This window comes from Ascaphus truei, chromosome 1, assembly GCF_040206685.1.
Source record: "Ascaphus truei isolate aAscTru1 chromosome 1, aAscTru1.hap1, whole genome shotgun sequence".
Lineage (NCBI taxonomy): Eukaryota > Metazoa > Chordata > Amphibia > Anura > Ascaphidae > Ascaphus > Ascaphus truei.
This window is the reverse complement of record NC_134483.1, coordinates 351,612,263-351,637,754: the sequence shown is the minus strand read 5'-3', so window position 1 is coordinate 351,637,754 and position 25,492 is coordinate 351,612,263. Positions and strand designations below refer to the sequence as shown.

Genomic DNA, 25,492 nt, shown 5'->3' with positions numbered 1-25,492 from the left:
CAAATGCTTTCTTGTAATCTACGATTCCCAAGCTGAATGGGAGATCGTATTCAATACTTCAAAAAAAAATCACTTATTGTATAACTAGGATGTGGTCCATTGTGTTATATCCACTGCGAAATCCCATTTGTTCTCTAGGCTGGGCACGGATTGGGGTCTGTTGCAGCTGATTAGTGAGCATCTCAGTAAAATCTTCTAAGTGATAGGGAGTAGACTGATTGGTCTGTAATTCTTGAGGTCGTCTTTGCCTCCTTTCTTGTAGCTCTCCGCCCCCCCCCCCCCCCCCACGCCTCGAACCAAGGTGGAAAATACAAATAAAGACAGAGCCCGGATCTGGAGGTATAACAGGCTATTTATTTAAACAGGTAACTAATGGGGTAAATGTCACTCCTTGCCAGAGTGCTCCTTTGACAGGAGGGGGAGGGATGGTCAGCCGGTCCTTGAACCACTGACCTCGTGCCCCCTTAACGGCCAGGCCCGTGACCCGGTTGTTGTCGTGAACGGGCTCCCGGAAGTCATGTTAAATGACTCTGCCCACTCGCACTCCCCCCCGGGCTTAAACAGCCAAGCTCCCAGTCTGGCAACATCAAGCACTTACCCCCCAAAAGTCGCCGCAACAAAGGCAAACTGGTCAACGACCCCTCCTTTTAACAACTTAAGTACCAAACTTTGTACTGTAACAGAACAAAGAGACATCAGTAATCACATACAATATGTACATGTAAACATGGCCGGTGCTACAATTGAACTGCTGACAATTAGCTACCTATTGGTGTTATGGTTGTCCAGCACCCTAATAAGGGATGGGTTGGAAATGGCTGGCGGGCAGCAAACAGGCCTTGCTCCCCGCCAGCTGGGCTTTAAGTAGCCCGTTTTGGTAGCCCCTCCCCTGGAAAGGGGAGTGAGGTGAGGGGCGGGCCTGAGAGGTGGAGACCTGCCCCCTGGTCAGGAGGCCCCCCACTGATGGCTAGGAGAGGCCACTTGAGCAGGGAGGTTGCGAGGTAGCTCCCCTCTCCCCCCCCCGCCCTAACTTAAGTGGAACGTACAAATAAAGACAGAGACCGGATCTGGAGGTATAAAAGGTCGTGGCTATTTATTTATACAGATAACTAATGGGGTAAATGCCACTCCCTGCCAGAGTGCTCCTTTGACAAGAGGGGGAGGGGACGGTAAGCTGGTCCTTGAACCGTAGACACCGTTCCCCCTTAACGGCTGCGCCCCTGTGACCCGGTTGTTGTCGCGAGCAGGAACCCGGAAGTCATGTCTAAATCCCCCTGCCCCCTCGCACTGCCCGGTGGGGGGGAGAGGGCTTAATAAACAGCCCAGCTCCCAGTCTGGCAAGAACAAGCACCTACCCCCCAACTGTGGCCCTATTCACCTTCTTATGCGCCCTGTCGACCGCCCGCAGTACCCTCGTGCCCCTCCATGCCTGCCTGTAGACTATGTCTGATCATACGACCTAAACTGCCGGCCGCCGGGCAAATATAAGTGCCAAGTCCCGCCTAATGAAGTTGATCAGGTCAACTGAGCGCAAACCCACCACGTTGTTACCCCCTTCGTGAATGATCAGGCTCTGAGGAGGCCCACTATCCTTATCTAGAACCAACAGACGCGGGAGCAGCTGGGCCCATCGCAGCCCCCCCCCTCACCAGAAAACTATTGCCTGATCAATGCGCAATCAGATATTCTGTCCGTAAGATCGTCTGGCCATCTACTTTTCCACCCAGTTTATGAGAGGCACGATGATCCAAACGTCTATGGCTGTCGAATCTGTAGGGTGTGTCAGAAAATCATACCAGCGAGACCTGTCCCCCGGTTAGGGGGGGCCTGACGTAGGAACGGTACCTGTGATTCCCAATGCCCGATCTCAGGAATAACATCCCCCCCAGCCCCGCTCGCGCGGCCTCTGTTGTGGCCCCAATCCTGAAAGAATGAGTCCTGAACTTTGCCCCCTTCTAAACCCAATCGCTCCAGGCATACCCGGAACAATCGCAGGTACTATTACCTAGATAACGGTACCCCATCCGCATGCATGAGCAGCGGCTACGACTGGCTGGGTTTTGAGCCAAAATACATTCCCAGCGTTTGTACTGGGCAAATCCTGCTCCCTGGCAAGCCTAGCAGCGGAATCCATGCTCCCTTTCCCAACTGATCTGTCTTAGATCTCCGAATGTGCAGATGCAGCGAGCCTGACCTGAGCACTGCGTCCCCTGCCTGCAAACCTCCTCCTCCTTTCTTAGTCGTGCAGACTAGCTCCCCTATTCGCAATGCCCCGAAGAAGGCCAGGGTGAGGGCCGCATTGAATAGCCTCGCCTAGAAGACTGAAAAGCAGACTTGCTCCGTCACATGGACCAGCCCCTCCAAGATTGCTGGGGTTACTGGCCAGATTGATCTTTTGAATTACAGCTTTTGTTTAACCTCAATGGATTCTTGGCCCCCTCTGCCTTCATCTTCCTGAACGCCATCAAGCCCAGTGACAATCCAGCCTCCGGAGAATGAGGGCCATTTCTTTTTGGTGTGTGTTCCATATTTGGGGGTTGAGGGCTTACTTTACATGTTGGCAAATACCTTTCCCACTTTAGTCAGACATGTTGTTCAAGCTTTCATAGTATGGTTAAACCTACCAGCCCAAGTACCACTATATACCTCCCTTAACACCCATTGCCACCTTCCTGCCACTTTGAAGCAGTGAAATAAGGATTTGAGGGGAGAGAGAGAGGTAGAGAGACAAACAATATACATAACAGTAATGAAGAATGTATAATCTTGGCAAATTACCTTCTCTCTTTAGATCTCTATTTTCCAAGCTGTAATTGCCTAATGTTTTCCGGTCTCCTTTAGAAATGTCATACTGTATACAGCAGAGCACCAGAACTGTGCTGGCATCATTCCACTGCAGAAGTAGCTGATTGTATGCATTTCAAGTACTACTGTAAATCATCTTGTTTGTACTTTTCATACAGATTTAACAAGACTTCCTGTCCCTGGCTCCATGGACTAACAAGCAAAGGTCGGCAGCGCCAGGGGCAGTGGCAGTGTCTGCCGCCCATGAGCCGTGGGGGGTCCATGCTGCCGAATGGGACCCGCTGCCGCATTAATCATTCGGTGTTGTGGCACCAAAGACATTAAGGTATACTACATCGGTACCAATGTGTTATACACCTGAGCAGACCAAGCTGCAGTTTTTCTCTAATGCGCTTTTGTAAGTTTCAACATTTCCCAAGCGAGCTTTTTAAGCATATCCCACACTTTGCTTATCCCTGTGATGTGGAAAACTATTGTGTGTGATATGCTGAAGAGAAGAAAACTTTGCCATCATTTTCCCTCTGGTAACGTCTACATTATAATGGAAATCACCACAAATTGACTTCCAATTCTTTACAAAAAGAGCATGGTCTATAGTCTGTGTCTTTTTAATTTAAGCATTTTCTTGACTGAAAGATGACATTAATTTCCCCGGAGAAACTTGCTTGCTTAGTGGTCCAAGAAAAGGTTACAGGTGCTGAGACCATTTCCTCACAATTTCCTCATTAACATTTCCACTGAATGTATTTCTCATCCCTGTAAGATTTTTCACTCTGCAAGAGAAATGGACCATGCAGAATGTTCTTCCTAGCGGAGCAATTGGCTCCCTGAGGAATTTTGTTCAAATTAGTCTCTATTTAATGACTACCCAATTATACCCTTTCAATACAATATGATGCACCCTATCGAAAACGTAGCACATAGGGGTTACAACTGGAGGAGGCTTTCAGGTCTCAAAAATGTAATTTCACGTCAGCAAAGTTTACTGTACATATAACTTTCCTACAACAAAATAAAGAAAGCGATGGCAATTCTGTATCTAAAGTATTGGTATTTTATACAGAACATAATCTATTCCCATGATTGTTATTTTATATAGATATAAAAGACTGACATTTGTCACATTACGTCATCATTCATAAAAAGCAGCAAGGCCAAAATAACTGGAAGCAAATTGTTATAACAGATAACTACCAAAATGCTAATCAGTATAACCTATGTCAGTCAACTGTGCACCAGAGAGTAACTAAACCATTTCTCACCTCATTATTTGTAAGGAGCACAGATATTTTTTCCATCATACAAGAGAATTACTTTGCCGGTTCATTATCAGAATTTAATATACTATATAACAAGACCCTAGTAGACCCCATAGACTAATCGATTTTAAGACAATTTGAACTACAATGTCCCTCACTACATTAAATTAAACAGATCAACAATGTCCTATTAATCTCATTATCTTTTTTTCGGCATTGTAAATATGTTCCCCTTCCAGAGCTATTTTTTTCTTATATAGATGGATTTAAATCTTAAAGGCCATGTTGGTACACGCAGAGTTGGAAAGGATATTTTTAGCTACAATCAAACCATATGTCGATGCTTAAACTGTGTCTATTATAATGGGATTATGTGCTGGTGTCTGTTCCATTTGCCTGTTCAAACATCCATTTAGGTCATACTTGGAAACATATTTACAAGATCACAGAGCAATGACCAGAAGAAAAAAAACACTCAGAATAACATTTGAGAGACAAATATATCTATTGAGTAAATAAAGATTTTGCGCCTGGACATGCAGATCAGCACATTAAATCAGTGAAATACATCTCATAGCAAGACACTGGAAAAGGAAACAATTATATCTCCTGCAAATCAACTTCGTGCTAAACACATCATATGAAAGAGTGGCCATTGACAAATACAGGTATCACCCAAATTTACTTCCAAGACAATCTCAGAACCTACTGGCTTGTACCGATACATTTAGTTTTGTTTGAAAGATCAACACTTCATCAGAGAGATTATGTGGTTGCCATTTCCTCTCCCAGAATTCCTGGCTTGTTTGTTTTGCCCAATCAAGGGCAGAGATATTGTCATAATGAAATGTAGTCATTTGATTTTATTGCACAACTTTATGTTGTTTTGTAAATGTATTTAATAAATAAATTTAAAGATGACAAAATGATTTAAGACACAATTTAACTTTTAACCAATACAGGTATAAACACCTGAAAGTTTGTTTATACGTGTGGTCTCTCTGGCATGTTATTAATAAAGTCATTGAGCTTCCTAATTATGTTATCCCAACAAAACTTATTGGTTTGAATGTAATCACATTTTTATTAGTGACCAACTTCTTTCCACCTAGGAATGGTTCACCTATCTTGTATATTTAAATTCTAAATTCTGTTCCTCTTACATTCAAGTACCGAACAAGGCTCGCCAAGAAGTATTTTCGCTGAATTCCTTTGTAACGTCAGCCTGATTACTATAGCCTGCTTTCTTCAGTTAGGTATGGGTCCAAAACAAAAACTGTATGCATAGGCGAAAAAGGGAACGAGGGGAGGGGGAGCAGGGGGAATGCAGAGCAGGGCAGTGGCCCCGTGCAGCAGTTTAGGGGGCGCAGGTCAGATGGACATGCGGGGAGAGTGTAGAGGAAGCTGTGCGGTTGGAGGAGAGAGCGCGATGGTGGCGGCAGCGGCATCAGAGGAGGGCTCAGTTACTGGAACTTGCCCTGGCAATAGCTTGTTCGTCCCCTGACTATATATATTCTATATTCCCTAGTACTTATTTTCTGGTAGGCTTCAGGCTAATATTTGAAAAGCTACAGGATTTTATTTATTTAAATCAGATATCTATAGGTATTTTAAAGAAGGTAAACAGAAACCTGATGTATGGCTTCAGATACTCTTTTGTGTGATACCGTTGTCTTTAACAGGATCTGCCCTCCACTTCTGCATGCAAGCTACCCCGCCCCTCTCACTTCTTTTTGGTCCTCTTACAGGAATGGGGTTCATGCTTTTGGTGACAACCATACACTGGATAAGTCAAGTAGGTCAAAGGTGGAGGCAAGTATTGATATACAGTTGATACAGATGTATCAGGTTTCATGGTTTCCTCTGGTGAGATAAGGTAAAGTATGATATTCTGCATCAAACATTGCTATTTAATTATATCAAAATTAAATTATTCTGCATTACAGAACAGGACTTTTTGTGTTATCTGGGGGAAACATTATCACAGGCTTTATCTGGGTAAAGGGTTTCTGCCATAAATGTATCTCCATGTCTTCCATAGTTTCCCAAACCCTGCGTTATTCACCACCCTACACACATTACCAAGTGCTATCCAAATGAGCTTACAGTGGGTGTGTCACTTTTAGCTTCCAATCTGCCGAGTCCTTTCTTCTTGTCCCAGGATTAGTCCTTTCCCTGTTGCATTTGCAGTTTCAAAGCTCCAGGGACTCCATGTAATTAAAAGGATAGGAAGCCAAACCTTTATACGTACTCTGATAAGCTTAGGTCAGGTTCAACTCACACCCACTGATATCTTTGCCTATCCACAATAACATTAAACAGTAAAGATCAAAGAAAAGGAAGAGAAGATATGGCTAGTTTTCACTCATCTGAAGTATTAATCACTCAGATTTCTGATTACATGCTTCTGTAATTTCACAAGAAAATGTTTTTGTATTATTCATTCTGTTTCAAAATGTTCTAAACAACCACCTCAGTTGCTCAGTTTACAGAATTAGATATGTATTGCTAGATCAATAAGCAAGTATAGATATAGGATAAAGTATCTGTTGTCTAAATTTAGCATAGGTTGAACTTGATGGAAGCATCTATTTTTCAACCTCGTCTACTATGTAATATGAAGCAAGTCACAGTCACAAGACAGGTCATGAACAAAATAAATAAACTGTGTGAGTCCAGATAGAACATCTGTGTACAGAGGAAGAAAAAAAAATTACACATTTTTCAAAACTCATGACAGCCATCATTTTAATTCTCTTTACGTGTACAATATGTAATTCTATTTTATTCCATTATAACATTCTTCTTCTCCCAGTTACTGTAAGAAGAGGTCATGAATTTTAGACATGAACCTGAAAAATATGCTTGTCCAGTAAATATTACTTTTTGAAACAAAATATATGAATGTTACACATCAGTTTCTAAAGTAATTAACCCACCAGGTCACAAATAATCCTCAACATCCAAGCAAAATGGTTTCATTTCCAAAGGGTGAGACAAAGCTATTAAACCATTCACCATAGGCATAGTCCAAAGCATGTTTCTTTCTCGCAGGTGACAAAGGTTGATCAATGTATCACTTGGGGTTAACGCAATGACACTATGTTTATCATCAGGTCACTCTTGTGCCTATACAAATCTAACAATTCTTAAATACTGGCAGCTTTTGTTTCTTTCGCAATTATGCATACCTTTCTTTACTTTGGGGCTTCTAAATGGGAGCGTTTCTAAATTAAGTGTCTCATTTACCCATAACCCCACCCTGCCCTCATCAGAGAGGCAATACATAAAAGGGGGTGAGTTTGTCTGTGCAAACACTTGTTGTGCTCAGTGACATCAGACAACAGGGAGGAACCAATAGTTGAAAAAAAGAGGAAAGCAGCGCACTGTCAGGGAGTCAGGTGGTATAAAGATAAAATTCTATTTATTCAGCAGAAGTACAAAACATCGCCCAAAGGAGGTGAAATCCCTCCTACACGTTTCAGACACAAATGTCCTTTATCAAGGAGTAAATGTTGCAGCATGAACCCAGCATGTACAGTACCTGAGTCTTGTTGGTGATAGCCCCAGATTTTCCTAGGCAAGTTTTAGAATACTCGTCGGTGCACCTGTATACTCCTTGATAAAGAAAATTTGTGTCTGAAACGCGTAGGAGGGATTTCACCTCCTTTGGGCGATGTTTTGTACTTGTGCTGAATAAATAGAATTTTATCTTTATACCACCTGACTCCCTGGCAGTGCACTGCTTTCCTCTTTTTTCTACTATTGGATATCTGCATCAGCGGCTTGGCACGCAGTTACAGACTCTCCAAGACTCAAGGAGTGGGTAAGATCTCTTCAAGATATTTTAATGTGATTTATGGACATGGATGAGTACCAGTATGTATTATATTTCCTCCAATGAGGTTGCATCAAGGTGATTGTGGCAGGACGGCCTGTAGCCGAGGTCAGGGAACAGTCCACACGTGTAGTTTCAGGATAAATGAAAACGTTCAGTGGCTTTATTTCTCCACAGCATAACATAATGTGTGGGTACACTGTCCCTTTAAACAAAAACAAATCCTGCTCCACATTGGGAGAACTGAATAACACTCCAGGCCTATCTAGCAGGCTGGCTGGCTAAACCATTTACCAAACCGTAAGTGTATTTTAAGCAGTCAGGAAAACAAATGAACAAGTCTTACTTTGGTTGACGTAGTTAGTTTGGTGAAACCGTCTGTCTAGCAGCTCCCATAGCAGAGTTCTCTGGTCTAAGGCAGCCAGCCACTGCCAGTAACAACATCCTGTTATACCTTGCTGGTTATCAGGTGTCAGCTTACATTCTGATTACCTAGCTTCCTCCTGAGTTAACCTTCTGAGTGCTGGATGAAGCACTCAGACATATGTTTCCCAGGCATAACTGATAGGGGTTGACTTCACCCTGTCACAGTGATATTTAGCATTTCTGATTGTTTCCTTCAGGAGAAGTTATATTGATTATTGACTGGTCACTCACATATCACACATTATTATATACCCACTCCATACTAGAGTCATATGCATGAGCCCTACAGTTGAATTATTATTGATGTCATTGCGTGAAGATTTCCCCGTCTCTGGAGCACCCACTTTCTATATACATTTAACAGGAAGGAACCAGAAGGAAGCAAACTCCACCCAAGTCTCAGCTCACCAGGTGTAGAAATTACCTTCTCTATTATTTAAATTATTTAAAAGTACTTAGATGTGTCAGTTTTTAGTACCATCTCAAAGGTATTCGTTAAACGACTCGGCTGTTGACATTTCAAATACCAGGTTAAATCCAGAGAGAACAAAAAAAGTGGTCCCTTCAAAACAAACAGGCAAATTAAACGAGACCTTAACTTGAATAAATATTAGTGTGTGTACAAAGGAAAATAAAAGACTGCATTTTCTCAGATCAAAACGAATATGCCCCTGAAAGATAAATGTCTGTTATTTGAAAAAAGCTAAAAAGCAGATGTACCAGCACAATCACAAACAGTCTTGTTATATTTTCTGCGCAAAACATTTATCAAATTGCATCTAGGTTAATAGAACTTAAGATATTGTCATAGTAACAGCAACTTCATACAGCATTGCATGTCACAGACACATTACTACAGTACATAACACCCACATTAGTACAGTGCTTGGCATAGTTCTATGTATGCCCTAACTGTTTAATCTCTGACACAAGAGTGAAAAAAATGCATACATGCACAGAACAGTAACAAAAAGAGGGGAACGGGGGCGCACTCGCACCGTCGGAGTGGATGGGAGTGTTCTGAAACAGCTCTGTGGACTGTTTACTCCATAGCAACCTCCGAAACCAACATTATTTAAAGGTACCTCTACCGTTGGGGGAACTAGCAGAGATGCCGCAGAAGGAATAAAATATTCAGCCTCCGTAATTGTCCCGCCTCTTTGCCAGAAGCAGCCAGCCGGTAGCAGACCTCAACAATGGTGGCGGATGGCTGGCACTAGAACAAGTAAGGAATGTATCAGACTCAGACCAAGAGCAGGAGAGTACAGAAAATACCCAAATTACTCCAAAAGCCCTGAGAGATTTAATTAAAAAGATGCACGGGGTCTTACAAATTGCACTGGATATGGCTGTCCCTGAATTTAAGGCTTTTTTTCTACTCCACTTGAAAACAAGCTGGAAGAATCCCTGCAGAGCCAGGGCTCAATGGAAGACTAGGTGTTTAGGCTTAACGATGAGATCAGGACCCTAAAATATATTGTTGATGATCTGGAAACAGAGAAAGAAGGCAAAACCTTAGGATAAGGAACATACCAGATGCAATTGATCCAAACGAACTGCAACCTTATCCAACGAAACTATTTATGCAAATAGTCCCGTTGCTACAAACAAGTGATCTTCACTACTGTGAAGCGCTATGTACATTAATGGCGCTATATAAATAAAGACATATAATACAATATGTACAGAGCAGACCGTGCCTTAGGTCCGAGATTCTCAGATACATAAAAAAGCAGGGATGTAATAGTGAAACTACATTACCATTCTACAAAGGAGAAAATAATAAAGGGTTGCAGAAATCAAGACTATTTGGACTTTGAGGATTCTAAACTACAGATATTCTAAGATCTTTCCAGATCCACTATCTCGAGGAGAAGAGGCCTTCATCCAATCAAAACAACACTCAGAGAAAATGATATTCGCTACAGATAAGCGTTTCCATTCCGGCTAGTCGCAAGTAAAGACGGGAGGCAAGTTTCGCAGAGATACGAAGAGGCGGAGACTTTCCTGGAGGCCTTGGGCTTGCTTCCTCAGTCGAGACTGAAACCACAGAGACCCCCGCGAACCCCCGCGTACCGAGAGAGGGACAAGAGATCCACCTCGTGGAGAAAGAGAGGATATATCGGATGAGCCCTGAAACTGTACCCCAGATTTGAGGGAACAAAAGGAATCGCCCTTCTAGATTAGGATTGGGTCGAAGTAAGGAGGAGGTATGCAGACCAAAGAATGTGGTTTGCGGTGGACTTTTCCCCTCCGCTGCACTTTTGTCAGTTCTGCTGGCTCTCTGGGGCCCTTTGTGACCTTAGAGGGGAGCCAAGGGAATCCAGGGCAATCTATGAAGGAGTTCCCAATCAGAGACTTAAAGTTACTCTGTCTGAATGACTGTTATTTTTCAATGGTTCCACCAGATTATTGAGATGGTTCTATAATTGTTTGTATTGCCGTTATTTTGGTGTTAGCTTCAAAGATACAAAGGAATAGTAAAACGTAAATCTGCTAGGGACCAAATTTAATAGTGTAAATTGTTGGTAATACAAATTTAAGTAGGAAGAGAGAATATTTAGAGTAAGAGATAAGATTAGATAAATTAGCTGTGATATGAGTGTCAATTCCCCAGAACCTTTACTCGATAGGAGTCGACGGTTAGAAGTTAAGCGTTTCGGAGGAGAGAGTAATAAGGCGGAGTCTGAGTAAATGGAGTTTTGGATGTTCCCCCGTGGGCCCACAGGCTTGTGCCCCCCATCCCCATTTAGGCTTATGCCTTATACTCTGGTCCAGTTAAGGACCAACTATTAAAAGGCGTTAGGATGGACTACAGGTCCATCTCTCCCCTATCCCTTTTGTTTTTTGTTCTATTTCCCCTAACCATTTCTTCCTTTCCCAGTTTTCTTCACTCAAGTACCAGCACAGATCAACAGGGAAGTTTCTCCGTTCCCTTAAAGAGGTTCATAAAAATTCATCAAGACCAGGTAACGACACAACCACACAATAAAATATACGAGATTGGATAAACTTAACAACAAGATCATAACTAATCAACTACCATTAAAAATAGTTTCACTAAATGTCAAGGGTTTAAAACTGTAACAAAAAAAGATTGGCCCTTAGGGAATTTAATGGACTAATGAGGTGGTGCATGTTTTAATATACTGTCTTTTCAGTGTTCTCTATAAACTAGTGTCAGTATTGTTTTATATGAGGTGTATTTGCACTTTTTGTTCATCATTTACCTTACCTACAGGTAATAATCACTAATTTAATTATGTCTTGTTGCCATTTTACTATATCTTGCTTATATAGAGTGCTGGAAACCTACCCTCTTTTTTGTTACCATTATTTTTGAGGGAATAAGGGTCCCTTGAATGTTGCCATCATACCTTTTCTGCAATTGTTGCGTTATGCCATACTGCATATCACGAACTGTGCTGTCTGCACCAAATACAGTACTTTATGTACAGAACAGTGTTTTGTGACTGTTGAGAGCAATTTAATGAGAAGTGAGACCCTATGGCTGACTGAGCTGCCCCAGTGCCATCTTAAACCACCATCAGCACCCGCTAGTGTCTACGTTTACTGCCAGTTCCCAACGGCGTAAATATATATATATATATATATATATATATATATATATATATATATAAAATTTATTTTTTTTAATTTTTTTTGGGTGCCAAAATAATCCAGCACTCATATAGAATATATATTTTTGTGAAATTCTGGTGATGTTTCTGAAATCTGGTTAAATAATTTGCACCAAAGAAAACTAGTGTGGGTACCTGTGCACTCTCCTATAGTCAATTAATGACTCTTAAATGGTGGTGCTGGTTGGGTCTGTGTAAGGATCCCTCTACTACAGAAAAGATCAACAAAAGTTCAGCATGAGCCATCGCATAACAAAACATAATTGCCTCAACTTTTTTTTTATCTGTAAGATCCTGTCTTTCTGCACAATAAACCGTACTGAAGCAATAATTATGGTTTATTGTGCGACAGGTCATGCTGAGCTTTTATTGAATTAATACTATTTTCATGAAATCCCGAGCAATGTGAACTTTTGTGACCTTTGCCGAAAGAACATGAAATTTAGCCATATGCTGCCCTAATGTCATACCTAGCCTGACACGCCAGAGGCCTTTGTGCTGTACCAGGTACTTCATTGTAAAAACGCTTGTTTTCCAGAGGTTAATTTGGTCAACCGCTCAATGTTAGCAGTCGAGTGATCGAAAAAGAAGTGGAGCCCCCTCCACTTCCACTCCTTTCCTAATCATGTGATTCCTACCAAAGCCATTAATCTCAAAAGTCTGGTGGCTCATGGGTGCTGCCAGACATTTAGCAGCAAATAGCTTAAGAACATAAACGTGAACAATTTTGCAAAGCAATTTTAAAGGGGGTTGCACAATCATAGATACAACCGTCTCATTCCATAATTCAGCCGTTCTATGGATTCCTAAACTAGGCAATAAATCGTTCAGAACACCCTAACAAGGTTGCTTGACTTAAGCTTTTTTTCCTGCACTATTTTATCTAAATCAAGGTATGCAGCCAGTAAACCATGGTAACAGCTTCGGTAATTCATATTTTTGCTCTGTGGGCATTTGGTCACAGGAACACTGTCTGTTTTTAGCCATACAGATTAAAAATTAACGAGATCCAAGAGAGTCAAAACTAGGGTGGCGATTGCCAATTATTGGGTAAATGGTAGTGGTATAATCATTAATTCACTTTTCCTGGGGGTTTTGATTAGAAAATACAATTTTACATGAAGTGTAAAATATACCTGTGGTTTGAGTTATTGTAAAATCTGTATATCTACACTGTATAAATAAACACACACACACACAAAATTATATATACATATATATTATTTTTGTTTAAAGTACCCAGATATATTTATTGTGTGGTTTTGTGTATGTTTTCCCAGAATTAAAAAATAATAAAAAGCTTCTCTTTTCCAACACAAAGAAAGTGATTTTATGCTGTGTCCCTAATCTCAAAAGAAAGGACAGTGACAGTGGTATAATTTGTGGAAGTATTTATGAACAGTATTATATATAAAAATGTCTTACTAAAAATGTTAAGTAGCAATCAGTGCTGCACATATAAAAAATAATAATTTTTACTGTATAGAATCAGATTTTCTGATCAATGAGAGCCCCAGACCTGGGAGATATTTATCTCCATGCCAGCATTTTGAGAATTCGAAAATGACCGACAGGAAACGGATGGTAAGGCAATGAGAAATGGGGAACTGTGTGTCAATCTACTCCGTGAAGAGGACAAAATAAAAAAACATTCCTTAAAAGGTAAGGCTCCCTCTATGTAATACTTTTCAAAGGAGCATAGCCTCACCGTGAAAGGATACGGCCTAATTAAACCTGTGCTTCCTAGCTTCAGTCTCTGTTACCACCTAAGGACCATCAACCAAATAAAATCCCTACCTCATAGCTCACTCGTCACCCCAGATGCAACATCACCACACATACAAGATGTACGTTAATTGGATATCCAAATCAAACCATTTAGGGAGAGAGAGGTCTGTGATGTTTTCCCAATTTAATTTGTAACCCCCACCCCCTCATATGCTCTCCCCAGCTTCTTATACTTTATGTGTAGCAAGACCCAAGCCCTTACTACTCACTAGACAATTACCATCAATTCCACTCTGGAAACGAGCAGACTAATTCCCTCCTTTCTGAACCTCTCCCCCTCCCCCCCCAAAAGGTGGTATGTAGTTAGCTGAAGATGGATTGGAGACATGAAGGGCCTTTCTTTTCTTCTATCTATAAATTGGATATAATTGTTCCACGTGTTTTTAATTAAAAAAAAGTAACTTAAGACTCTTGCAAAATAGGAGTAAAATTGGCCTGTTGACAACGGTGCATTAAAAAAAAAAAAGAGTGAATACAGAGATGTGCTCCATAAATGTGTGCAAAAGAGTGAAAATACACCAAGTAAATATAGTAAAAAGTGATATTATAGAATAAGTACAAGCAAGATGAGAACACCAAAATTAGTTGTCTCTATACTTGCTGCCCTAATAGTAGACCCCCAACACAAAAGATCCTATTTATACAAGTTCACAGTAAAGTTCATAGGATGAAAGTAGGATAACAGGGAAATACAAAAAAAAAAAATAGAGAATAATATGGTGGGTGTTTTTTTTTGTTTTTTTAAATAGTGAAATTTGGTAAAAGTCATCAATTGCACTCACGAGAGTAGTATTGGTGCGTAAGCATTCAGAGCAGTTACAGATGAACCTTATTGACATGTAGCTCTTTCCAAGACTACTCAATATTAGGAGATGAACGTGCAAGATCATGAAACCATAGTGTAATAAAGTTACACGAAGTTTAATTATGTGGAATCTCACTCACATTAGTATTAGTAACTTGATAGTGTGTATGCCTTATGGTACGTTTAGGGTGGCACGAGAAGTCTGGTCTTATTCTGGCATTCCAGCCAGTTTGCGTTGAACTCTCGCTCCAACCCCTGCATGTATTGGCACTGGTGTGACAGACCTACCTCCTGGAAATCTGTGTCCGGTGTGTGCTGTGCTTAGAATCACCACACACGTTTCAGAGTAGAACCGTCGTTTTATCAGCGGTGGAGTTTTCCACTCCAAGGGTTCATTTTTTTTAAAATATACCTTAAATGTTACCATCACTAACACACTATCAACATTAGAGATACATGTTTACAAAAAAAAAATAGTAACAATGAAAATAAAAATAAACAATAGCTATCTTTAAAATTACAATATTAAATGTTAAAATTGGGTTTGAAAATGCAAATACTAAATATAATAGAATGGATCTCGCTTTAAATTAAATTGAATACCAATTAGAATTAAAAATGAAATTGAATACCATTTAGAATTAAAACTGTAGAATTGCAATTTGTGTCTATTTAAATAAAAAAATGTAAATGATCTAAAAATACCCATACAAAATGGGATTTAATGGAAAATATAAATAGGTATATTACTGTAAAACGGAAGGAAAATTATACTTTGATAACAAATGAATGTAGATAAAAAGTGTAAAGGAAACTTAAAGAGGTAATTCAAGGTGGATGGAGAGGAGAGGAAGAGGAAGAGGGAGAGGGAGAGAGAGACCCAGTTATAGCACGGTGCTTGGGGTCCACAAAATGCGATCGCGTAATATGAGGGTGGCGGAAAATAAATTTTTGCAAACGAATATTGAACTGCTCAGGGGTTCTGCGGCCACCGGAGGGGAGAGTTGGTATAACTCTCCCAGCAGTCCCAGACCCGGTGGCGCAGCGGCACCCCCACGCAGGACTTACCCGGCATCTGCATCAGCTGGCAGCTCTCTACTCTCCCTGCAGCTTCCGGCAGACAGAGAGTGGAAAATCACAGCCAGCTCCCTCATAGAAGCAGTGCGTCTCTGTGTGTGTGTGACTGTATATATGTGTCCAAATGTAGACATTCCTCCTGCCCCCCCCCCCTCATTTTCTTTCTGTCCCTCACATCACAGCACAGGCTATGGATTAACAACGCTTGTGCAAAGCCTTATGCTTTCTTTGTTTGTAGTCAGTGGGCACCACTCGATGCTGGGGAATATGGGTATTTAATGTCCGGGTTGACAGGGAGGGGGGGGGGGGGGCATGTGAGGCACTGCAGGGCAATTATATAATAAAGGGAGAGTTATACAATAAAGGTTTACTTCAGATCTGATGCTCCAAAGAGCACGCAGAGTGATTATATAACCACTAATGGAGGACCGTGGAGGGCTAGGGAGCATGTAGTGGCTAGAGAGAAGGCATTATAGGAGGGCAATACATGGCAGGATAGAGGGCATTATAGGAGGGATATAAGTGGCAGGGTAGAAGGCATTACAGGAGGGAAATAAGTGGCAGGGAAGAGGGCATTATGGGTATGAATGAGCAGTATACAGGGCACATGCAAAGGCAGTAGTGGACCAGCAACTGTAAATACTAAGGGACAGCAGTAATTTGAGGTGTCATGTTCCGCAAGCTGCTTCACTATGTAGTCATATTTAAAATGACTTTACAATTCAGCATATCCACCTTCAGAGCGAGGGGAGACATCATGCATGAAATGCTGCATTAACTATTCCATACTGCTGGCGGTTTTGTATTATCTGATGGCAAAACCAAAATCCCGCTCGATAAACCTAATCCTTCCTTTTCATCATCTGTCACAGCTGATCACAGCGCAGCTCCCATTAATGGTAACCGGCGTCAAATGACACTGCGGGGTCACGTGACATCGCATTGCCATGGCAACATGATGTCACGTGACCCCACTGCGTCATTTGACGCCAGGGTCAAGGAGGGGGGTTGGGGATGGGGGGAGGCGCATGCAGCAAGCTCCCTGCCTCCTGGCATATGGCGGGGCACGGCCATGGCATCACCCGGCAGGTTCGCCCTCATTGGCTGAACCACCGGGGGCATGGCTAGCGCTCCATTGCCAGTTCTGAAGACAGCCTGTGAATTGACTGTTTAACACTGTTCTCTTAATGTAACAAAGTATTTTTATAACTCTGTGCCCAGGACATACTTGAAAACAAGAGGTAACTCTAACTCTCAATGTATTACTTCCTGGTAAAACATTTTTATAAATAAATAAATTGTATGTTTTAGTCTCAATGTATACAGTATATATTATATATTTCTAAATCTAAAATTCTCTTTTTCTTGGTTACTCCTAAATGCATATTTTTCAGGGGAACCTGCAAATGAGACATATGGTGAGTGGGTTGCACCACACACCACCTGTCTTCAGGAGGATAGTACCCATTATATGACACAATAGGTACTATATCAATTGTTAGTACCCTGGTACAGTGGTCTGGCTTATTATCATTTTGAGATATACCTGCATTTGAGCGCTTCAGCTATTTTCCATATTACTCCTAAATGAGAAAGTCATGTTAATCCCAATAAGATAAATATCATTAATACATTTTAGAGATGGGTTATCACCTTTCCATACGAATAGGATATAGTCTATATAGCAGCTCCAGAGCACAAGGTTTGCGCACAAAGGAGTTATTACTCCAAATGTAGCAATCTTCCCATTCCTGTATAAAGAGATTCACATAGCGCGATGCAAAGCCGTTACCCATCGCTATGTCAGCGTAATATAAAATTGTTCTTCGAAGCAGAAATAATTCTGGTGCAAAATAAATCAGATCCTTTGTTCAGGTTTAATACAGGTGTAAAGGGTGGCAACATCAAAAATGACTATAGTGTATTTTGGTAACCATTTTATGGAATAGAATACTTGAGTTGTATTCATCTAGCAAGATTTGAAATCTCTAAACGTATTTGTAGAGATGAAACTCTATGTATTGTGAAAGATTTTAAGTCAGGAATTTAATCCCAGACGCTATGGGGCATATTCTCAAAATTCCGAGATTGCTGCTCCGTGCGATCTGACACAGAAGCCCAATTCACTTCAATGGGTTTCTAGGTCTGATGGCATGGAACAACAATCTCAGAAATTTGAAAATATGCCCCTATGAGATTTTCTTGGGGGTTCTCTAAATACTTATACGTTTTTGGTAAAAAATAGAATACTAGAAGTCTGGGTTGTTTAATTAATACACAATTACATTCTTCTCTAGTGCCAATTATTTTGTTTTATCCCTCATCAGGCTCTAACTCCAACCCCTTGGATATCACCTGTGGTGTCCCGCAAGGCTCTGTTCTGGGGCCCCAACTCTTCTCAGTGTTCATCAATAATCTTACTACAGCTAAAAGGGAGCTTCAATACACATTTATGCAAATGACACAATCCTATATGCACACAGCCATAGCCTCTCCGACTTTGAACACATACTTCAATCTGACTTTTTGAGACTTGAAAAATGAATTTCCCAAAACAAACAGACCAAGACTAAATTCTTAAAGCTTCCAATGACTGAGCTCCAGATCAGAACCAACATTAATACTATATACAGCTAAACCCCGTTATAACGCGCCTCGCTATATCGCGATTCGGTTATAACGCGGTTTTCCCGTGGCTCCCGTTTAAAAAAAAAAAAAAAAAAAATGTAATTTTTTTTTTACTGCACACACTGCACACACTGCACACACTGCACACACTGCACACACTGCACACACTGCACACACTGCACACACACTGCTCATTGCTCACACTGCACACACACTGCTCATTGCTCACACTGACACACACTGCACACTGCTCACACTGACACACACTGCACACTGCACACACACTGCACACTGCACACACACTGCTCACACTGACACACACTGCACACACACTGCTCACACTGCACACACACTGCTCACACTGACACACACTGCACAGACACTGCTCATTGCTCACACTGCACACACTGACACACTGCTCATTGCTCACACTGACACACACTGCACACAGCTCACACACACACACAGCAAGGTAACCCAACCTCTGTGGTGCCTCTTCAACATTAACCCCCTCACAGCCAGGGGAAAGGGTGTCCGAGCGTCCGGTGTGTCCCCCTCCCCTCTAGGCTGGTGTTACGGCCCGGGGCGGGGGGTGGGACGTCATTATGCTGTGGGGGGGTGGCGGGGCCCTGCGCTGCGGCTGAGTGGCAGGACGACCCTGCGCTACGGCGGGCCCTGTACTGCTGCGCGAGGGCCCTGTGCTGCGGCGGGGGAGGGGGGGGGGGTTAGCGGTCTTCCGGAGACTGTGCTTACCTGTCTCCAAAGCAGCACATCCCGACAGCGATCACTTTAGGCACCCCTCACGTTCGCCGTGCGCATGCGCATGCGCCGTGCGGCTCGTGAGGTGTGGATGTTCCCTGCCAGTTCCCTCTGCTCCTCCTGAAGCGGGGACCGGAGGGGCATCCCCCCTCCCATCCCGCGGTGACAGGGGGAAGCGGGGACCGGAGGGGCATCCCCGCTCCCATCTCCTGTCCTGCGGTGACCGGGGGAAGCGGGGACCAGAGGGACATCCCCGCTCCCATCTCCTGTCCCGCGGGATGAATATGCGCTCATGCGGCGGCCATTTTTTTTTTAAATTAGCGCGACCCCGTTACTAACGCGGTGGTCTCGGGGTGGACCCCGAGGACCGCGTTATAACGGGGTTTAGCTGTATATATATATATATATATATATATATATATATATATATATATATATATATATATACATACACATACATATATGCATATAATGTATACCTGCTCACTTATGTAACTATGTATTGTGACCATGTATTATTTGCCATCTTAACTCTATTCCCAGGACATACTTGAAAACGAGAGGTAACTCAATGTATTACTTCCTGGTAAAACATTTTATAAATAAATAAATAAAAATAAATCATGCCATTTTTAAAAAAATATATATTCTGTGGAATCTTCGCAAATTCAATATGTGCTCTCCTCCTACTGTAATCAAAATGCTTTATTAAAATATTGTGATATCTAAAATCACTATCCTCCCTCCTCTATCTGCAAGTTCAATAGTGATTTCTTTATTTCTGTAAATTTTTTGAGACCTGTTCTTTTTTTTAGTGAGATAATTCATTTATATATTTATGACAGGTGTCAGTGAATACACCTACAGTATTATATAACTCGTGTGGATGGATTTTTAAATGGGAGTACATACATACTTCCTTTGATTAGCAATTTCAAGGCTTGGATTGGGCTTGTATTTTTGTATTATAATTATTAGTGTAAGGGGGTCACCCCCGGTTCCCCTGATCTTCCTTTGCCCCCTGCCTTACCCCTGTGGCAGTGGGGGAAGGGGACGGCGACTTCTCCCGGCGGGCACCGCCATCTTGGTTGTGGTGCGAGGTTCGCGCAATGCGCAGAGGTTGGCCAGGGTAGCGGTGGCCATCGCCAGTGTGCCGGAGCTCTGGGAGGTTGCGCAGGCGCAGTTAAGCGTAGCGGCGGCCATTACAGCGTCGCACATGCGCAGTAAAGATCGTGCACGCGGTCCCCATAGGAAAGAGCTGTGCAAGGACTACAATTCCCAGCAGCCTCTGGGGACTGCACTTTCACCCTGGTCACAGGCAGCATTGAAGCCAATAGAGCTGGCAGATTCTCATGCTGCAGAGTTGCAACAATGTTGTGTGCAGACAGGGTTTTTGTCAGTTGCAGCACGTTGGGCAGTCAGAGACCGGAGCAGCCCAGGGAAGGAGGTAGGGTACAGGAGTCAGGGACTCCCTGTACTAGGCCAGCACCCCCAGGGCCCGAGATAGCTCAGCTCCCCAGTAAGGTGAGTGTTGCCAGGGACAGCCCTCAGGTTAGGGACCCTGCCACTTACATTAGTGGGAGCTGGGAAAGAAAGGTTACAGAGAGTTGGAGTCAGGGAGCAGTGAGGGAAGGAAGGGTGCGGGGAGCGAGTGCAGCTCCTGCCCCATATAGGTACCTACACCCCAGGTAGGCCCCAACTCCCCACTAGTTTAGTGGGTAAATGCTTAGGGAGGCCCAAGATAGGGACGCTGCCCTTAGTGTAGAGTGCTGCCTTGTCAGAGTCACGGCTGTTAGTGCTGTGAGGTCTGACAGGCAGGCACCTTGTTGCGCAGCACGTTGGCTGCAGCATCCAGTGAGCTACAGCTTGCTGCTGTAGGCGCTGGGACTCGTTAGGTCTTAGTAAGTACAGTCAAGGCTGGGGTTAGTTAGGGGAGTGGGGCAGGTTATTAACCCCAGTAGGCCTCTAGGAGTTTTCCCCAAAGCCACTTTAGGTTGCGGTACCACAGGGACAGGCCCTAGGTTAGGGTTCCTGTCACGTTAGTACCAAGTGTTAGTTAGGGACTCAGCGGACGCTGCGGTTCCTGTAAAGCGGTTCGGACCCACGTTGGGGTCCGCAGAGACTATTCCAGAGGGAGACCGCCCTGGCGGTCTGCGTACAAAGGAGTTCGGTTGGAGGATCAGACGGATTCATCACACGTCTGACCCTTTGCGAAGCCAGTTGCTGATCCGAGTACCGGAGTGCTCGGCAGGTACCATACAGTCATAAGTGCACCAACGGGCCCCTTAGTGTAACTGTGACTGCGCAGTCACCCACGTTCTCTCCAAGAGTGCGGGACATTGGGTGGGATTCTCGGGACACTGGGTGGGATCACCTGATGTTGGGGAAGCGTCCTGCGCGACGCCGTAGGTGTCTCCTCTAGAGAGGGACACAGGTTATATAAAGGTATTGCGTGATATGTTATATTGCTTGTTAGTAAAGTCACTCGTTAATATATATATTCCCGTGCATGTGATTATTGTATTGTCCTGAGAGGAACCACTCCCCCTACGGTGGGAGCCATCGCAGGTGGAGGCGCTGAATTGAGTAAGTGGTTACCCCTAGTATAATTGCCCCAGGTTCCCCGTGGCGGAAGCTCAGCCCTCCTGCGAGCCAACAGGTAATGCACCACACCTATGGTAACACCGTATGTTCCTTGCACCCACATCAGATCTGCGATTGGGGGGGGGGAATACCCGTTACATTAGTAAAGGCAACCTTTTTGCAGGCTTAATTCCATCCTCTCTTCTCTCGTTTTGTTCGTCTTCCCTTCTTTTTGTCTTAGGTGTAGTACTACTCTATCTTTCTGTTCTGATCGGTTCTCTGTGGGTATGGTTCCCTTTCTAGAAATGAGGGAGTTGTATTGTGGAGTGCAGACTCCTTGTGAATGGTTTTACTGTAGATGCCATTGTTTTATTAGGATGGGATGTATGTATGTACTGTACATCTTTATTTATATAGCACCCACAGTGTACTCAGTGCTTTACAAAGAGACAAGACAGGAAATTGTAATACAATAATATCTATCCACCCCACCCTCACTCCTGGAACCCAGTCCCAAGTCTCGGATTGCCTCCTGGCTCTATCCTCGTGGATGGCGCTCCGCTGCCTTAAACTTAATATGTCTAAATTTGAGCTGCTGTTATTTCCCCCTAAATCTGGCTGAACACCCCATTTTCCATCACAGAAAACGATACTATGATCTATCCTGTCATCGAAGCACATTGCCTAGGACTGGCATTTGTCTCTTCCCTTCCCTTTTCCATTCACATTTACAGCATGCACAACATTTGTCGCTTCTTCCTCTAACATTGCCAAGATCCACCCTTTCCTCTGTCAATCTACTGTACTTTTAAAACTCTAATGCATGCCCTTATCCTCTCCACTCTGGATTATTGTAACATAACACTAACAGGCCTCCCAGACAAAACCTTCTCCCCTGCAATAAATCCAAAATTTGACTCCTAGAATAATTTCACTTTCTCCCAAAACATTATCTGCTCATCTCCTCCTTAAATCCTCCTCATAATTTACCCAGAGGCCTGTAACTCGGGAAGCAGAGGATCCCCGGACCTGAAATGAATGCAGTTCAGCTCCGGAGACCCCCTACCTCAAAACTGTGTTTTTAAAATAAAATTAAAAGCTGCGTGATCGCCTGTTAGAGGAAAGAGACCGGGAAAGATTTTCAGCAGAGGTCTGGAACGTCAGATGTTGATACATGTGATGTTATGCAAGGGGCAGAGCAAGTGTTAAATACCAGCAATGATAACACCCGTATTAACCATAATTCATGCAAGCTATCAAGACCTGATGCTAATGTAACTAATAGTGACTTATAAAAGTATTACACTATAAATGGTTTCATTATCTTGCCTGTTCATCTAAATCTCCCAAAGTTAAGTGGACTTAGAAAGAGCTCAAGTCATATGCCCATGGTAATAATTGACACTGGTTGGTATGGATGCTTACTCTGGTGAGTACAATTGATTACATTTATCAAATTTTTATATATTTATAAAAAATACTACAGTACATGGTTCTTTTCATACTTGTCCTAATCACACCCTCTGGACGTTACTATGGCCCACATGTTCGGCTATTGTGTATTAACACTATCAACTCCACAAGCAAAATGGTTTATGTGCCCTATTTATGTACGTGGACTTTTTAATGCCTCGTGATGCTTTACTTGCAAATTTACCCTGGTTTGCGAACTCATGCAAACAACATGCCCATCCCTAGTTGTAATCGAGAAGTGGTACTGTAATTGTTAGTGTGTGTTTGAAATATACCATGCTCCTTTACAAGTTGTGGTGCATTTCTTAGTAGCCTTCACAATTTCACATGGTCACGAAAAATATCAGATCATGTGATCCGCTTGCAAGGGTCATGTACTGATATCTGGCTGAAAAATAGTGACAATGTATCATGCATGCCTTCATGATATACAGGAAATAGTCATTCAATAGTTGCTAATGTTTCGGTCCCCATGATAGATTTACACAAGAAAAATGAAACCATAAGGACTACAAGTGACCAAAGTGTTGAGAACATATCTTGAGTTGAGTGCATGCATGATACAGTATATTATATCTATTGTTGATGACATGTAGTGTATATACAAGGTACACAATTCAGTGCACCTTTCATCTTATTTCCAGCTATGTGAGTGGTCTTATATGTGTTTAATAAATACAGTATGTGGATGAATATTATTGGTAATCAGGCCAGAATTACACTGATTATTTCATGTAAAAGCTACAGTATGCTACTTTTCCTCTGTAATCTTTATGCTAATGAAACAACTACATAACCTAGTCTTGTGAGGACATTCATTCATTAGTTAAATGCATTATAAATAAAAAGCTATCATACATATTGTTTTATGACTGTTCTACACAAGAACAAAATATCCAGAGAAAACAAAAACAGATTTATGCAGCGAAATAAGGAAATTAAAAACATTTTGCCTCGTAGCATTTCTGATGAATCTTTTTTTACGATGACACGAAAGCACGTTTCTTTGGACATAGATTTCTTCTAAGCAAGGTAAATAAGCAGCTGTAATATTACTTACCTGTAAAAATATGAGCATCCTCGAACTGTATTGTGAGTGAAATGTTCCTGACTTTTCTCATTTCCAAAGTCTTCCAGCGGATCGGACCACAAAATATCACACATCGGTCCATATGCAGGGGGCTCTTTAAACCGATCTAACTGCGAAAAGCAAGTAAATACAGAAGTTATATACATGTAGGTACTAAAAATGTACAATACAGATCTGCAATGTGGAACAGAAAAATATTTAAAAAGGACAGTTCCATTTGGCTTAAAAAATGGTTTACTGCCTAATCTAATTGGCTTCCTGAAACAAAGCATCCTTAAAAGCAAAAAAGTTTTATTTTTAAAAAATAGGTTAGTTTTTCTTTTTTTGTACAATAAATGCACACAGAAAAAACAGCACACAAAAAAAACTCCAACAATGAGATCGATACCCGTTAGGAATCCCACACGGGTCTTGATTTTCACTCTGGGCATATATACATTTTATGAAATGTTTCTCTTTTTATATAGTGTCTTTGGTTTTGTGCGCTTCTTTGTCTATGTGCATATATTCTACTTGAATTAACAAGACGGCAGCACGCCATTACCTACAAAGCTGGAACACTGCTTTAGCACTGTACTGCTAAGGTAGCAACAGGGGATCTAGATGAAAGCGAACCTGGACAAATTTGGAGTGAAGTGAACAGTATGTGTGTCCTAGTTCCACCGTGGGACCAACATATGAGCAGCGAGAAAACTTTTTTGAACAGTTTAGCTTTGTGGCCGTTTTACTTTTCAGTGACTAGCAACTATCCTTGACTACCACCCACCAACTACCCACCCATTGTTACCTTTCAGCTAATCAAATTAGTTAGTTAATAAAAAATTTAAATCTACGGACTTAAGCAAGTTTAGCTGTAAGGATGGTCAGGTGGGCGAAGTGCATTTCCCCTCCCAGAATTCCAGGTTTGCCTAATCATTATTGGCTCCTATCTTATTCTAGACAATTTATTCTACACCAGACAGCAGGGGTATTGCATTTTTTCTCCCCATTTCTCATTGTTCTTTTATTGATTTTCTAATATTGCTGGTAAACATGACAGATTTCAACACATCTTTACAATTTTCCATGTTTCAATTATACTTAAAAGAAAAAAATATATAAGTAAAAAGGTATAAATAAGATGCTCAAACTTAACTCAAAAATACACAATTTAAAAATTAAATAATTAACTCAGAATGTACAAAACATAACTTAAGTCAGACACACATTACAGACGTTAGATTCGGATATACTGTTCTCTTGTCTTTATACCTGTAGCCCCGAGGTATATTTTCCGCGAGTGCCGTGCGGTAGCGGGTGCCGCCGGAGGCTGCGACGGAC

General features: G+C 42.2%; 1 protein-coding gene across 2 annotated transcripts in view; it reads right to left on the bottom strand.

Annotated features, from left to right (window-relative positions):
• PPP3CA (protein phosphatase 3 catalytic subunit alpha) overlaps positions 1-25,492 on the bottom strand; it is a 299,989-nt gene that overhangs the window by 52,610 nt on the left and 221,887 nt on the right. For both annotated transcript variants that reach the window (XM_075609145.1, XM_075609155.1), the window contains exon 6: positions 24,143-24,282. In XM_075609145.1, the coding sequence (XP_075465260.1) occupies positions 24,143-24,282 (140 nt within the window). The remainder of the gene's footprint in view (positions 1-24,142; positions 24,283-25,492) is intronic.